The sequence below is a fragment of the Dermacentor andersoni genome, chromosome 2, assembly GCF_023375885.2.
Source record: "Dermacentor andersoni chromosome 2, qqDerAnde1_hic_scaffold, whole genome shotgun sequence".
Classification (NCBI taxonomy): Eukaryota; Metazoa; Arthropoda; class Arachnida; order Ixodida; family Ixodidae; genus Dermacentor; species Dermacentor andersoni.
Window position 1 is genome coordinate 14,846,297 of NC_092815.1, and position 16,702 is coordinate 14,862,998.

The 16,702-nt window shown below is 48.1% G+C and overlaps 1 protein-coding gene across 1 annotated transcript; it reads left to right on the forward strand.

Moving 5' to 3' along the window:
- The first annotated feature begins 6,743 nt into the window (after nucleotides 1-6,743).
- LOC126542939 (monocarboxylate transporter 12-like) lies at nucleotides 6,744-13,266 on the forward strand. Its single transcript, XM_055077618.1, has 7 exons — nucleotides 6,744-6,930; nucleotides 7,545-7,688; nucleotides 8,845-9,232; nucleotides 10,883-11,216; nucleotides 11,992-12,244; nucleotides 12,522-12,671; nucleotides 13,241-13,266. Exons 1-7 carry the CDS (start codon nucleotides 6,744-6,746, stop codon nucleotides 13,264-13,266), a joined length of 1,482 nt encoding a protein of 493 aa, XP_054933593.1.
- Nucleotides 13,267-16,702: the final 3,436 nt, after the last annotated feature.

The following is a 16,702-nucleotide window of genomic DNA, read 5'->3' on the forward strand; positions in this document are numbered from 1 at the left end:
CGATTATAGGGAACGGGCCGACGGCCTCGTCAAAATTATTCTCAAAACGAATGATTTATGACCAGCGAGGGAGTACCTCGTTCAGGAGAGGTTTGAGCAAAGTGTAATGATACGGCCATCACCTGTTAGCCGCACAAATGTGGCAGGTACAAGCCGGAGACGCGGTCAGTGCGATGATACGGCCATCACCTGCCAGTGTACGATCGGAGTCAGCGTACGTTCCCCTCCTTTCCCTGTTTGTGCCCAGTGATGTGCGTGCGTTTCCGACCAAGTTCCCTCTTTAGGGAAAGGGCAACCGATCCGGATTGGTGGGACTTGATGTCATCGGTCTCCTGACGCCGGATTGGGGGAAGTGACTGAACAATGATCACGCAAGGCATAAAAGGAGCAACGTATGGCGGGACTGATCGGCGACTACAACTTAATCATCAACTTTTTTGTATTATTTTGCATTTTCTTGTGCATATGTAAATATAAACGTGTTTGTCAAACGTCCTGAATATAGGACCCGGCCTCACATTCCCTTACGCCTCCACGAGGAAAGAGGATCCCACGTCTTCGAACCCCCAGTCGCAACAATACAGTATCACTGTGGAACTTCTGGTGACGGCATTGCGGATGACGCTGCCCGATAGGCCCACGACGGTGTCCACTGTTTACAGATACGACTGTATACCAAAACTACTGTACTGAATGCAGCACTAAAGAAATATTCTTCACATGTGTCAAAGCCAGCTTATAACTCACAGATTAAGCGTTTAGAGGACGCTGAATTTGCGAACACTGTCTTACCTGTTTGTGAAGGTACGGCTTCCAGCCTTAAGTGTGCCCATAAGGAACTTGAATCTGATCAAACTAGTGAAGCAAAAAGAAATATGGGCGGTAATTTCATACATGCACAAAATGGCGCATGGCTTAAAGAATGTCGGTTCCAGGTACGGCGTAGATGCACTGTTTTCTGAAAGAAATGCGATAGGGCACATTTGCTCTAGAGGAGACAAGATGCTAACAGATAAGCAGGCAAACGGCATATGCGCAGTGAGTCACGTGAACAAATACATAGCATGTGCAAAAGGAGTTGTGTATGTCATTCCTATGTCGTGTGGTAATGGTTATGTTGTACAAACGAAGTGCTGCATTATTGTTCGTCTTAGAGAGCGTGAGATATCTCTGCGAAGGGCTGTGCCACTACATCTTCCTATGCATTGCAAATAATGTGGCAGTGTTCCTATCGTTAATGAAGCTTCTATTTTCAAACAGGCAAGCCAGATGCCAAGAGAAATAGCAGAAGCGCACAACATAAAGATTAAGGGAAGGGAGGGGGGAGCTATGTATATTTGAACCACCGGTCATTCTTCACGAGAAAGAATTTCGCTATTTATATCAGTCCCGATAAATACATCATTGAAGCGTATCACATGTCCTTTACATGTCCGCGTTTCTTGGACTTCGGCTTCTTTATATGTGTGTGAACTTCCTGAATAAAATATCAGTTGTGAGTCAGTGCTGCGTTGCCGTGTTTGTCTTCCTTTTGTCCCTGTTCGTTTTGCGCTGTTACGAAAAGTACGATGTCCAGAGGGAAGCGCGATAGAGGAGCGCGGCTGCATACACGCCTCATACATGGCGTGTTTCGATCTGTCGTGGGGTATACAGTGTGTCGCTACTTTGCTTCATCGCTAATCGCATTAACTTCTACATTTATGGCGAGATAAAGTTTTCCACTCTATATTTTTTTTTTTCTTTTTTCGCCTCGGCAATGTCCCGGGTTACAAACGTCGTCAGGCTATGCGATCACACAAACTGTGAGTGTGTGAGTGAGTGAAGAAATTTTATTGCAGGGCCGGCGAGGACGCGAACTCGTCGCGCACCCGGCTAGTCCCACGTCGGGACCGGCAGGTCTAGCCCATCGGCCTGGTCGCGGGCACGCCGGAACGCCAGGATTTGCTTTTCTAGAGTGGGGCTACGCAGAAGCGAGTCCCGCTCCTCCTTGGGTCGACATACCCCGAGTTCATCACACAACCTGTGACCACTAAATATAATGCTCTGTTGGTTTACGGTAAACACGTAGTTATTCATCTTCTGAACAAGCGCGTGCTGGTCAGCGGCTGAAAGCAGCTCAATGCTTGGATAGGGGGAATCAGCAAACCCATGATGCTACCTGTTAGATACTGATGAAATGTGGGAGGCTGCAACATAAGAAGCGGCCTCCAATTCGCCACCGGGCTCCACCGACAGCTCCGTAGCTACCGCGGAGAGTTCTTCGAAATTTTGCGTGTGCAAAACGTCGCGAATAATTATTTGCGATGCTGTGTGAAGCGAGCAGCTCCTATTCCAATTTATGGGAGAACAGAACCTGTCGGTATTACACCTGATAACTCCGATGGTGTCACGATCGGGGATGCCATTGGACGTACGGTTGGCGGTACGTTCGTGTGCTTAGCGCGACACAATAGGGAGTTTCGGAAACAGCGGAACCAGAGGTGGGGTGCCCTATCGACCGGGAATGTACAAGAACGCGAAAGGAGTACAAAAGAACGCAAGTGGGGTTTCGGGTACGCAAAGTCACTTGGAGGCAGGCATTGTTTCTGAAACTCGTTAATAATTGATGTTTTGCCAGCGCTCGCACAAAAAGCAGGCACAGTGCTTTTGTGACTTTACTTAAAAAATTGCAGCGAGGTCAGCCTGTGGTTGACTCCTCTAGCCTGCTACTCTGCGCTGTGATAGAGGAAAGGGGTGAGAACGAGGGTTATGCGAGCCGATGGTGGGGACAGAAAGACATGACTGAATAGCCTGTCAGATAGACCTTTTACAGCGGCGAGTCAAGCCCCATAATGTGCAGAAATGGAATAATGTAAGCGCACAAGGCCACTCAGCTTCTGAAGCTATAAAAAGCGACAATATTTATGTGCCTGGTTTTCGAAACTGGACTCGCCAAACTATTCTTAAGTTAAGCTATGTACCAAAGGAAGTACCTCTGGCACGTGGTTAATGGCTTTATCAACGATGACAAGAAAATAAAACTGCGATATCTTTACTGCCCAAACCGTTTCTGGTGAAAGCCCTAACGGGTCTCTGGAGCTGAAGCTCTTGAGAACTCCTGTTCGCACTCTGAAGAACCTCGCAGAATTGACCGTATACAACTCCAGGCAGCTGCAACGAAGTAAACGAACGTATAGTTCACGGAGGATGGGCCGGGCGCCGTCTCAGACTGGCTTGTTTCGCCAGCCGTTGTGCCGAGATTCTACCACCACCAACACCCATCGCCGCTGAGATAATTGCCCTGCGCATTCGCGTGTGTTCTCCTTTCACCGAGATAGCGCACCCATGGCGAGAAATCGGAACCCGAACGCCTTCTGATACCGCTGTGCTGCGTCACACTGAGCGGCACGGTGGAAGCGGTGCGGGAGGGTGGAGGATGGAGCCATGTGTTGTTGTGGTTGAGGCCTGCTCGCCTGCCCAGGAACGACCGGACACGACCGGATAGATTCTAGGTCCAGTGCTGACCTTCTGTTAGCATTTCAAGTCCTCTGCGAAACCTCTCTCTCTCTCTTTCTCTCTTCTTCTTTTTGTTTTGATGATAAGCTCTAGTCGATTTGATAGCTGCGTTTTGGGGAACTCAGGGTCTAGTTGCGACTGAGACTCCCCGGTTGCTTGCAGAGTGCATGCTGTCGCAGACTTAGAAGACGTTCTCAGTGCTAGTGAGACCATCAAGCGCAAGTCAACGGCTGCGTTTCCTTTTTTTTTTCTTTGGCTACCAGAATCTGAGGGCTGTCCACATTGTACTTTTTTGGTCGGCAGCTCGACGCAACACCCTTCGAGGAGCGGAGTACACAGCGCATGGAGGCTTGATGCCTCTTCGGTGAGCAACATCTATAGGAGCACCGTTTAGCCGCTTCGGCGCAGCCACAATGCCGGAGCACTAGCTGTAGCGACACTCGCTAAACAGCGGCAATTTCTGCAGGAACCGCTTCCGCGAGAGCTTCGGACGCCCGGCTGCATTTGGTGCGCTCTAGGTAGGTGCCGTGCAAGGTCAATGAATGCATAGCCTTCGTCTGATATATACAATAACCCTATATTTTAACCCTCACTTTCGTTCCTTTTTTTTCCCCGACGCCTATACAAGCCTATTCGAGCGTGGACAGTGGGATGAGACAGCTGTTTTTGACGAAAAAGCAGCGTCGTCGGTCAAACAGCATAGATGTTTGTACTGGTATTGTACAACGCTTCTAGGCGTATTGCCGCGAGAGGAGTAGAAGACGTAGTTAAAGTATGTCGTATCTCAAAACGCTCTATTCAGCACTAATCGCAGTCTTGCAAAAACACATTGCTAATCGTCGTCAATGATACGCCGCAAGGCATCAGGCTAAAAATTATCCCTTGTGATTTATTTTGAGCGCAAGTCATCGAAAAGTGCCCGTCCTTAAGTGTCACCAGCAAATATTCAAGCTGTTTTATGCCTCAGGAAAAATCTTCACATGCCACGCATATGTGGGAATCGATGATAAGTGAAGTTTTTTTTATATATGTGAGAAAATGTTGAAGCGATTATGCAAATGTAAGGATAATTACGCAAATGTTTGCACAATATAACGGAGATGCAATACGATTCTGGCGGACTGTTTGAGAATGTGTGCATACTCAGAGACACATGTCTAGTTACACGTATACATGTTGTCTCCATGCACGTGCTGTCTGTGCGGCAAGGCAGGCGCAGTAGCAGCACCAGGGCAAACTGGGGGCGAATATGGTTTCGCTTCAAAGGGCGTGACTACAAAGCAGGCGGGAATTTAACATAAAAGAACTAAGATGAGTGAACCTGTCTAAGTATGAGGTTTAAAATGCACTAAAAACACTCCAATTTTCTTCCCCTGGCGCTTTTGTTACTTCATAAGCAGAGTTCAAGCCAGATCCTCGTCCCCCAAAAGGTACTTAACCGATAACCGTATGCGTATACTTTCCAGCCCAAACTGAAGCAAGCCATATTTCTGAGCGCCTAAATTGCATTCAAGCCCCATGTCATTGTAGGAGAGAGCTAGAGAGAGAGAGTTGCAAAGGAGAACACGTGACCGCCTCTTTTCGCAAGCCGTTTCTCAAAGCCTGCAATTAAAGGCCACTATAAAAGAAAAAAGAAAGAATAGTAAGGCAGTGGTGCCTAGAAAAGTACTTTGCGAACGCTCAGAAACTAGTCGGCCTAAGCAGATGTCATTTGAACATTAACGTACGCGCCTTTGTACATGCGTGGATTATGTGAATCAGCTGAACGGAGAGAGAATGCGAGGGGAACACTTGAAGGACTGAAGGAGCTTCCTTTGTTTTCGCTAATATTTTCTCTGGAATAATGAGGTACAAATTAGCGTTATATGATAAGAACGCCCGAAACGACGCATATGCATAATAGGAGTTTAATCTGTTCGTTTAACCCGCTGCGGTGTCTTAGCGGCTATGGTGTTGCGGCCGCATTTCGATGGGGGCGAAAGTCAAAAAACGCCCCTGTCCCGTGAATTTGGGGCACTTTAAAGGTCCCTTGGTGGTCAAAATTAATCCGGAGTCCTACACTACAACGTTCCTCATAATAAAATCGTGGTTTTGGCATGTAAAACCCCAGAATTCATTCATTCATCTGTTCCTTCACGAAACTAATTTAGGCAGTACTTAGGTTAACTGTAAGCAGTTATTAACTACTACTTTGCCTCAGTGTGGATTGAAGTTAACACATAACCTTCTAAATTTCTGTAGAAAGCCGTTCTTGTGCTATGTCTGCATCCACAACCCAATAGCTGTCGTTAAGAGAAGGATATGTTGGCAGGCTATTCAAATTATTGTGCGCATTATACGGTGGGAGTTTTCCGTCTTTCGTTCATGGTTGCTGTATAACATGTAGTCATGGCGTTTGCAGTCTGTGGACTAACATTCCTACATTTTTGGGGGCGAGAGACTTGAGTGCCCGACTGTATGTATAGACACGCTGTGCCTTGCCTAACGCATGTGGTCAATCTAAACTGCAGTTTTCTTTCTTTCGTTCCATTATTCTCCTCCTCACATGTAAGGTAGCCAGCTGGACAAACTCGAGTTAACCGCCGTGTCTTTCCTCCCCATTTCGCTCGGTCCTTACGTACAGTAGCGGCCGACAGTATCCTCCTTCTTTTTTTTTGGCTCACTCAACTGTAGATGCGCTTCTGTAACTTCAAACAGTAATCTTGAGATTAAATTCAAGGTTGGAATTGGTCCTGCCAGAAAACTCATGACGTCACATTTGGCACGCTACTAGTTTACACAAATTAGGTTTTTGTTTGTTTGTGGGTTGGTCTTTTTGCACACCTACACGTCGAGTTTATAACTGCTAAGGGAAAAGACCCGCTGCGGCGGCTTAGCGGCTGTGGTATGGCGCGGGATCAAATCCGGGCCAGGGGCGAAATGCACGCCCGCGTTAAAGATCCCCTGGTGGCCAGGATCATTGCAGAGTCCCCCACTACGGCGTGCCTCGTGATCAGGTGGTGATTTTGGCACGTTAGAACACAGAGTTTAATTACCAAAAAAAAATTGTTCAGTCGCCCGTACACACAGCCAGCACTCAACCTTGAACCAAAACTTCATTGCTCCTCGGATTTAGCTTCGCATAACATCCCGTCCACGATAGTAATGAACCGCAGCATATGGTTCTTTTTTCTTGCAGGTAGGCGCCATCGAGTGCGGCAACGAACAAAGCCTGTAGGTAGAACCCTCCGGCAGAGACAGTATCCGCAATGGCGCTGCCAGACTCTCGCGCCTGCTGGCCCGTGGCAGCCTGCGCGGCCGTGTTCGTCTTCTTCGGCATGATGTTGACCAAGTCGGAGTCCGTCATGTACATAGGATTTATGGGCATGCTGCACATCAACCGCGAGGAAGCGTCGTGGCCACTGACGATCGCCATCATCATGTCGCAGCTCCTAGGTACTTACATGCACGAGAAAGCAACTGCGTGGCGCATTCTTTCGGATAGCCTAAGATCACGATTCCCTATCCGACAGTCTCTATAAAAAATAAATGTTGTTCACCTAGTCATTGCAACATTCCTTTTATTAGAGGCTCAAAGCAAGGACAAAAAATGGCAGAGGGAAGAGTTATGTCGGAATTATGTCGGCAAATCGGCATTGCAGTGCATCGAGTCATCGAATAAATCGCCTTCACCACGCCCGCTGTTAGCTTTCCTGCTAGCTCATTTTGTAGAGTGACTGCGCTGAAAATGCAGTGGTTGTAAGTTCTGTCGCAGGGCCAGGACGAAGTTTTTTTCGAGTTCGAGTTCTTTTTTTTTTAGGAACTCGTAAGAGTTTGTGTGCTGTATAACTTCATGCTAATTTCACATAGATGTAATCTTTTCATTAAAAGACGCATTGCTGTTTTTTGGCCGGTTATTGATTGTCTGCCATTCTTTTTCGCCGTATATCCCAGTTAACTTGGCCGCGCTTCCTCTTGGCCCCACGGCCCGGTGAAATGCCAGCAACAGCTCGAATATGCGCTGTTAATCGTTGCGTCTCTAACCCTTGGTCGTATTACCTGCATTTCAGGGCCCCTGTACGGATTGCTTGGCCTGTGGCTTTCGGACCGGATCCTGCTTGTGGCCGGTGCCCTTCTCTGCGCACTGCCTGTGATGGCCTGCGCCCTGGCACAGAACCTGGGACAAGTCATTTTTCTATACGGTGTCCTCTATGGTAAGACCAAAGGACAAATCTCTGCAGCGCTTATGTAGCATTATTCGTATTCTGCTATACCTACTACATCTAAGAAAACAGGCGCAATATTAGATCATAAGACCTATGGTGTTCGGTGGTCAGACGTCTGACAACCGAACACTGTAGGGCTTATGATCATGTCATGCGCCACGTTTTTTCACCACGTTTTTTCCTTCAGTCGTCGTCGATTGCGCTGTGCAAACATGTCAAGCTTTTTTTCATCGTTCCTTTTTTTCGTTGAACCGCTTGACTAACGTTAGCTGGGACACACGTATATTCCTGTGCAAGCTATAAAACTGCAAGGGCGTCTTCTTTTCTTCTTTGCGAACTATGTATGAAAAAAGGCTACTTTCTTGGTGAATTGTCATCATGCAGCCCAAGCAACCACTCTGTTATGCTTCGGGGCCTTTACATGCCACTGAGTGCAGGGGGAAGTAAAGCAGCTATGACGTTGCGAATGGTCGCAGGTTCGATCATCAGCCAAGGCGACCTCTCATGGCCGCGGAACGCAGGAGAACGAAAGCTCGTGTTCAGTGACATGGCGAACGTTGAATAAGGAACCTAGATGGCTAACATCAATTTGGTTGCTAGCTTTGCATCACAGATCTCGCATGCACTTAAATACTGTGTCAGTGAGCAGCATTGAGTGTCCCTGTCACGACTTTTTCCTTTCTTCAAGAAATCAACAGCACCTCCTTGTTGCAAACGAGGCACTCCAGTCGCCATAGTGCACCGGCCGAGTAGGAACAGCCTGGTTTTCTTTCTATAACACTTCAACACTTCTTGACCATTGGGCAACATTCTTGTAGTATATCAATGATTTGCACAGTGTTGCTCGATTCGTGGCTTATTACTTGCCACGTTTCTAAGAGTATCTTCAACGGCCGGACATTGCCACCGCCAAAGATGCAGCCCCGACTGTATATAACATCTATATGTGGCTTATTTCCCGCTGGTTTGCAATGTGGGCTTGTTGGTAACACATCTTGAATAGGTTTACGGTAGCACGATTAAAAGACAGGACAAAAGAAGACACACAGGGACGCGCACAGCGCTGTTTGTGTCCCTGTGTGTCTTCTTTTGTCTTGTCTTTTATTCGCGCTACCGTAAATTTATTCAAGGTTATTTCACGCAGGCCTGGGCGTGGCTTGTGAAGAGCTGTTGCCGTTCACGGTAGTGGCTCGGCATTTCGTTCGTTACCGAGGCACGGCCATGGGCCTGCTGTTCGTGGTGACTGCCATGTCCGGCTTCGTATCACCGCTGATCGTCGAGACATTGCGGCAGGCCTTCGACTTCCGCATAGCTTTGCTCATACTGGGAGCCTTGCAGCTGAACATGCTGTTCGGCTGCATTTACGTCGACCGCGTCCCCCGTAGCGATGACAACTGCTCCAGCGGCCATAACGGCTCCGAGCTGCCCAAGTCACCGCTTGCTGTCAGGCGACCAAGAAGGAGCAGTTTCCAGGCCGCGTCGTTCGCACATTCTTGTTCTAAGAGCCTCGTCGAATCGTTTACAGCGGTCAGGTAAGCGACTTTCGTATTCAGCACCTACCTTGGCTTGGCGGTGTTGAGCGCTTAAAAGATGCGTTCACAATGCTTCGTCCTAGGTCCGGTTTTTAAAATTATGGGTTTTTACGTGCCAAAACCACTTTCTGATTATGAGGCACGCTGTAGTGGGGGACTCCGGAAATTTCGACCACCTGGGGTTCTTTAACGTGCACCTAAATCTAAGTACACGGGTGTTTTCGCATTTCGCACCCATCGAAATGCGGCCGCCGTGGCCGGGATTCGATCCCACGACCTCGTGCTTAGCAGCCTAACACCATAGGCACTGAGCAACCACGACGGGTTGTCATAGGTCCGGTTCCTGTCTAGTACCATTTTATTGCTTTCCTTCAGCTTATACTAAGCGCACAAATGAGTTAGCGTCCTCCTGCGCGTTCTAGTTGGACACCTTTTACCTGTTCTTGGCCGCACTACGTTTTAGGTGTGCTTCAAATAAGTTATTAAAATAAAGAAAGGAGAAACAAGCGAACAAACTAATGACCAGCAGCCACCTATGACTATGCTATTGGCAAGATCAACTGCGAGTACTCCGATTCTATGATTTTTGCGTAAATACTAACACGGCACGTTTTTGTCTGGCGAGCATCCGCCCCGACGTGCCGTGTCAGTATTTGCCGCGACATGCTATCCTACCAAATTAGTCACGGACTCCGTCACGAAACGTATCCGTCGTTGACGGAAATGTGAAGCAACTTCAGAATATTATGGTGAAAGGGGTGCGTCGCACACTGAATCTTTAGCATCTTCAGGGAGTTTGCTTTGGGAAGAAAAGCGGTGGCGCGGCCGTACATAACCGAGAACGTTAGCATAATCAGGATTAATATTGTCGCGAACGCGCTTAGAACAAATTAACAGTGTCTAATCAGCCCCAATTAAACTTGCATCGTCTATATTCTGACACGCGCTCAAATGAACCCACAAATAGGCCAACGGGTAAGGGCATGAGCCGAGAGGACCTTATGCCTTGTAATGCATCCTGCGGTATACGCACCGCATACTCTCAACGCAGGTTATGGCTAGCGTTCGCATCTAAGAAACCAATGTAAAAAATTGAAAGAGGGGGCAGTAGTGAATATGCACACGCTAGAACTCGTGCGGTTATGCTTGCAGAACTTCAATTTGATTTAATTGAATTCTGAGATTTGACGTGCCAAAACCACGACATGATTATGAGGCACGCCGTGGTAGGAAACTCCGGAATAATTCTGGCCACCTGGGGATCTTTAACGCACAACTAAATAGAAGTATACGAGCGTTTGTGCATTCAGCCCACGTCGAAATGCAGCAGCCGCGACCGGGATCCCGAACTCAGTAGCTTAGTAGTGCAACACCATAGCCACTGGGCTACAACTTCAACACAACTTCAACCGCACGAAAATGCAACCTAATTCATTGTAAAACCTCCTAACCACTCAGTGACAACAGTGTGTAACCTCCTCCGACGCGTTCACAGCCGTGAGAAGTGTGCCAAGGAAGTACTTCTGACAAGTGAGCCGCGGTCATTACTTAATGGCGCCAGCGTGATACTCCTAACGGAAAAATGCGGACTTCCCGACTTATTACATGCTCTATGTGACATTGTGATAACGCCCACCATGACTGCTTCAGTGGCCACGCCGATGGCCTGAAAGCGGGACGCCTGTCACGCAGGTCCATCCCGCCCAACCTGCGGCCACGCGAGGCGGACTCGCTTCTCGAGAAGTGCGACTCACCGTCGAGGAGGCTCGCACGCAACATGCGCTCGCTGCTGTCCGCGCAGTTCCTTCACGTGGCGGCATCTCGGGCGGTGTCGCTCTTTGTGCTCTCGTCGTTCCTGCTGACCGCCGTTGACTTCGGCTCGGACAACGGTCTCAGCGGATACGAGGCTGTCGCCCTGGTCACCGTCAGCGCCGTCGGGGACCTGGTGTCGAGGATAGGCACCGGCTTGATTCTGGACTCGAAGGTGTACTATTGCACCAACGCACCTAATTGCCGCTGACAGACGAGGCAACAATATTGTTACGAAAGAAAGGAGAGATAAATAAGTTTGCAGGCTAGTTACCATAATTCACATTATGGTGGGCCGAACGCACAAATAAGTCGACGTCGTAGACTTCAGCCCGGTCCTTCATATCTTATTAGGCCTCCTGCTCTGACATCACAAATTCATACATAACATAATAGTCCATAGTCGACGCTGCGACTAGATTGAAAGCGCACGGCCAAAGATAATTATCATAGCACTAAAATGCTTAATGTTTTCTTAGATTCGTCTATAATATTTTGTTAGTATGGGTCGAGTTTTCCCTGTTTCTTCAACACTTAAAATTTTTAAATGTCGCTTCGAGGTGTGATAAACTAGGTTTCAAGCCGTGAAGTTCTAGTCAGCTCGTTACAGTTCAAATGTTGTGGACTGGTTGGTCGGGTAACTATGACGCCCAACTGTTCCATTGCCCTGAGTTCGAAGAAGACTGGTTGATGCTTGGGCTCTTTAATTCGACATCATGACGAATCGTACGCAGACGGACAGAAAAGGACAAGACAGGCTCGTCTGTCGCTTCTTTTATTATCAGTTTGCGCGTCTCTGGACTACGATTTGTCGTGATTTCGCAAAAGACACCTTTGAAGCCAAGAGAATGTGTTTCACAACTGAAATCACGACTCAGTGTCTGCTACCCTAGCACTTGCCTTGTTCCTTCTGAAATTATAGTTTCGGTTCCTGAACTGCCTTGGCGCAGGTGATAAGCGCCGACGCCTTGATGCTCTGGAGCTTCGCCATCCAGGCAGCCTCCTTGGCTGTCATGGCGCTGGACAAGCGCTACTGGATCCTCCTAGCCAGCTGCTTCTTCACCGGCGTAACGGGCGGCGGACGAATATTCGCCTGCACCGTCATGGTTGCCGAGCTGTTCGACGAGCGATCGCTACCACTAAGCCTGGGCGTCACGAATTTCATCGCCGGCATAATCTGCCTCGCACGGCCACCGCTCATTGGTTAGCTACCGTCATTGTTGTCAGGAGAACACAAAGCTGCATTTATAACTTCCGTTAATGCAAAAAAGAATAATTATCGGTGGCGCTTGATGAAGTAAATGTGAGCGGAATATTGATGCCGCTAGTGGAACCAGCTCGAACATTGCGAAGTCTCTTCAAAGCGCAGACTTAGGCTCACGCGGGGTTTTGACAATAAGTGTGATCTTTTCTTCGTTTGTCTTCACGTTCAGTTCAGTTTTATCCAGGTTCATACACAAAGCACCCTTATCACTTGCAGGTTACATTCGGGACGTCATGGGTTCCTACGACGCGCTGTACATATCATTTGCTGTCACCAACGCCATTTTCACGATAACGTGGGCGATAAGCCTGTGCTGGCAAAAATGCCATAGGAAACGGGAGTGGCATTTCATCGACGATTTTGCAGGTGAGAGCTAAAGACTGCGTGGCATGTGTCTGTTGGAGCGCATTTGTACTTTTGCTGGGACCAACCTTCATAATTTGTTGTGTATTTGGTGCACTGCGGCCATACCTGAAATCACAAGTATTTCATGAAACTGCTGTTTATAGTAGAACTATCAGGCACGCGGTTAACGTATCGCCAGCTATAGGCTATATAGTATACCACAAGCGTAAATCATCAGTGTTATAAATCACAATCTGATTTACCTTACGTTGTTCCGTTGGTCGTCTTCTTTCTTTCTTTCTTTCCTTCCTTCTTTCTTTCTTTCTTTTTTTTTTTGCCTAACGACGAGGTTAGGCTTGCCATTGCCGCATAAAGGCCCGAACATCTCCTTTGCATTAACATCACGTAAAAAAGGGGCGTATCTAAGCCATCGTGCTTGATGGAAGTCTACCAGTAAACAAGAAAAGCACCTGGGGTGGCAGCCTAAATAATCATTAAAAAATCGGCGCAACACAATAAACGCACCAACTGACATTTCAGTCAGGCAAGCGCAAACTTTCAAACCGACATTCTTTTCCAACTGTTTCCAGGTGAGGAGCAGGAGACACGAAACTGACGAGCACGTAACCCGGACACATCAGCTGTGACTGTGCCCCCCAACCCTCTTGTTTTGTTTACTATTTATATACCACCAAGCACGCGTCTTCAGTGCCTTTTAATTTATTGTACAATAAACGCGACCTTTGAAAAGTTCTTCCGGAGGCTGGCGTGCTCCAACGTTACAAATCATGCTTCAATTTAAATGCTTCACTTTAAATGAAGACCGTCAAATTTAACCGGTGACTCTCCGAAATACTGAAGCGGCTGCTGGCCAAGTAGTGCGGCCGTCATACATCTCTTTCCCATACACCATGGTGAAGAAGTTGGTGCTCGAATTTGGTTGCCAAACGGGCAAATTCCAGCGCGAGCTTATGTGAGCTTCGCTATCGCATGCCAACCAGCCGCACTGGTTTACCAGCCCTTCATTGTATCCGCACCTAAAGGGTATAGTGACGCTATCGCGCACCTCTTCTTTAGAAGTAAACGTAGGCTCAAATTACCTATCATTATGTTGCGCTGAATGTTTGCCTTGGGGTTCCCCGCGCCTCCATAATAAAAGCTTCCTTTTTTTCGCTACCCTGCGGTCGATGGGCAGGTCGGCAATGTATATATATAAGGCGCGCACTCCAGAGATCGCGAACAGTCGTTAAGAACCTCATATACCTTGTGCACCTACAAGGCATCCGCAGGGCTACACAGTCCAAGTATGGAAGGTAAACGCTGTCACAGACGGTACGCCCAAATAGATGCGCACGTGCACGTATTGTGCGTGCATGCGTATTCTCGCAGTTCCCGAGAAAACATAATTTTGCGGTTTAACGTCCAGAAAGAATACATGGCTAATAAGGAATAAGTGTATGTAATCTGAGTGCGTGGGGTGTTACTGCTGCGTTCCGCCTCCGCCGAAACGCTGCCATCGCGGCTAGTAATCGCACCCGCGACCTCGCGCTCAACAGCATGAACGCCGTAGCCGCTGAACCACCGTGGTGGGTTGCCGAGAAAACCTACGTACCATGCGATGAGACAACAAATGCATAAATAAGAGAGAGAGAGAGAGAGAGAGAGAGAGAGAGAGAGAGAGGGGGGGGGAGGCAGGGAGGGAGGTTAACCAGAGACGAGTTTCCGGTTTTCTACCCTGCACTGCTGGGGGGGGGGGGGGGTGCTGATATAGGGGTTGTAAGGACTACAAAAAGCAAGAGGAGAAGAAAAAGAAATAAGAAAAAAAGAAGACAAGGAAACAGGTAACAGAAAAGGAGCTTCAATCACAGGAGGCCACACACGCCGGTCGATCTCAAGAAGCACAGTAGCGCTTGCACGGCCTTCTGATGCGATGTTAAGCCGCGTCGATGTTTCAGAATTCTTTCTTCCGACAGGGGCTCGTCGTCCAACTGGTTCAGCGCGACGAAAAGCGATTGTCTCTGCGCACTGTACTGCGGGCAATGGCAAAGTGCTGCAGTCGTCGCCGCAATCGCCGCATGTGCTGCCGCGTCGGCCATCCCTATGTGGAACGCGTAGGCATTGATAAACGCCACGCCCAATCATGGCCTACACAAACGGGTCGCGTCGCTTCGGGGAAGTCCTGGTGGAAGTCGGAGGCTTAAGGTTGGATCCAGTGTGTATAAACGGGCGCGCATAAAATGGGCTTGCTTCCACTCTGATGTAGTGCATTGGCGTGCAAGTAGGCGTATCATCCTTGCAGCACCTGTCCTAGACAGTGGGATCGATAGGCGGTTGTCTTCTGCATAAGACGATTTAGCAGCTTGATCGGCATGGTCATTGCCGGTGAAAACACAGTGACTTGGTAGCCACTAAAAAATTATTTCATGTCCTCTCTCGGTCAGGTGATGTATGGCTTCTGTGATTTCAAATACCAACTGTTCATGCAGACCGCCGTAAAGATGACAATGAACACCGTAGTGCCGTCTTCGAGTCGCAAAAAATCGACTATTTGTGTGTTGGTTCGTAATTAATAAATTATAGTGCGACTCGAAGTGCTGCGAGTTCCAGTGCCGTCGACGTTGCCAAGTGCGATGTTTTCAACTTGATGGTGGTGGCTTTTGCTGGAATGACGCCAGCTGCGGTGGAGCTCTTCGGCAGGACAACCGAGGCGAATGTAAGGTTCGTAGCCCGCGCTCGCTGAATGCAGCAGTTGTATAAATTATGCACACATGCGACTTCTGCATTTATATTTGCTGATATGAAACAAAGCGAGCATTATGTAGGTATCAAATAGGTCGTGATATCAGTGTCATCAACGTCTGGTCCGAGCTTAAGGTCCAGGCGAGACTCGTCTTTTGCGGTTCACGGTAGAATGCAAATACTGCAAACGCTACCACGACTGCCTTTTTTGTTGTCTTTAAGAGTGAGGAGCTCTTTCGTCTCACTCGTATTGCGCCAAGTGAGACGAAATCGAGCCCCTCGGTTTCCCTTCTCTCGTTTATTCATGGCGAAGGTCTCGAATCTGGCAGCCTTGATGTCGTTAGGTAACATGCAAGGGTTTAGTAGCCTCGTCCCTGCTCTCCTAATATCACGTGTTACATGACGCCATCGGGCAAAAAGTATGTTCCACATCCGCTCGCCATGACTCTGAGTGGCACTGGCTAACACTCCTAGGGCTAGGTCCACTACACATAAGTACCCAAGTTAGTGGACGAATTGATGACCGTCGCCGTAGCACAATTGGTAGTGCAACGCACGCGTAATGCGGAGGTTGTGGGTTCGCCTCCCGCCGGCGGCAAGTTATCTTTTCGTCCACTTTCATTTTCCCTCTCTTTATCATTTTCTACATTCGGATTCCAACCACAGATAATTTCACCGATGCTTCCTTGGCTTCATCGTCTGCTGACTTATTTGATTCTGAGTGCTTTCGGAAGTCTAATAGCCAGTACGACGAAAGCACTTTGGGAAGCAATGTAAACCAATCGAAATACAAAGTATATTTCAACGAGATTATGACGCTAGTGATCCGTTAAATGGAGGACAAAGTGAAAAGGAAGCATTGCCTATGCGCAGGAAGGTCAGATAGAAGCAAGCCACTGTGGACAAGCGTATATACCTGACAGGCCCATTCTCTAAGCACTGGCTTATCGTCTATGCGCGTCCGATGACGATTAATGCTTGTGCTTGCACGATGCGGAACTTCAATGTTGAACTTGTGCACCGAAGAAAACAAAATAAAGTTTGATTTTGTAGATACACAATACTTGAAAACATTTCTTGTTCAATGAAATGGGAAGTAAATGACTAGACAGTGAGAATATCGTAATACCTATACATGTTTCACTCCGCAATGACATTGGCCAACGTAGCAGTCTTTGCATGCTGGTCACTGGTGATGAATTTTTCAACGTTTCTGCAGTAGATCATTTGACTGGCAACCACTTTCTTCTCTTGGCGTACGTCCGCCCTGCGTCGTCGCCATCGCTTTTTGCTGCTGGCACGTACGCATGAGA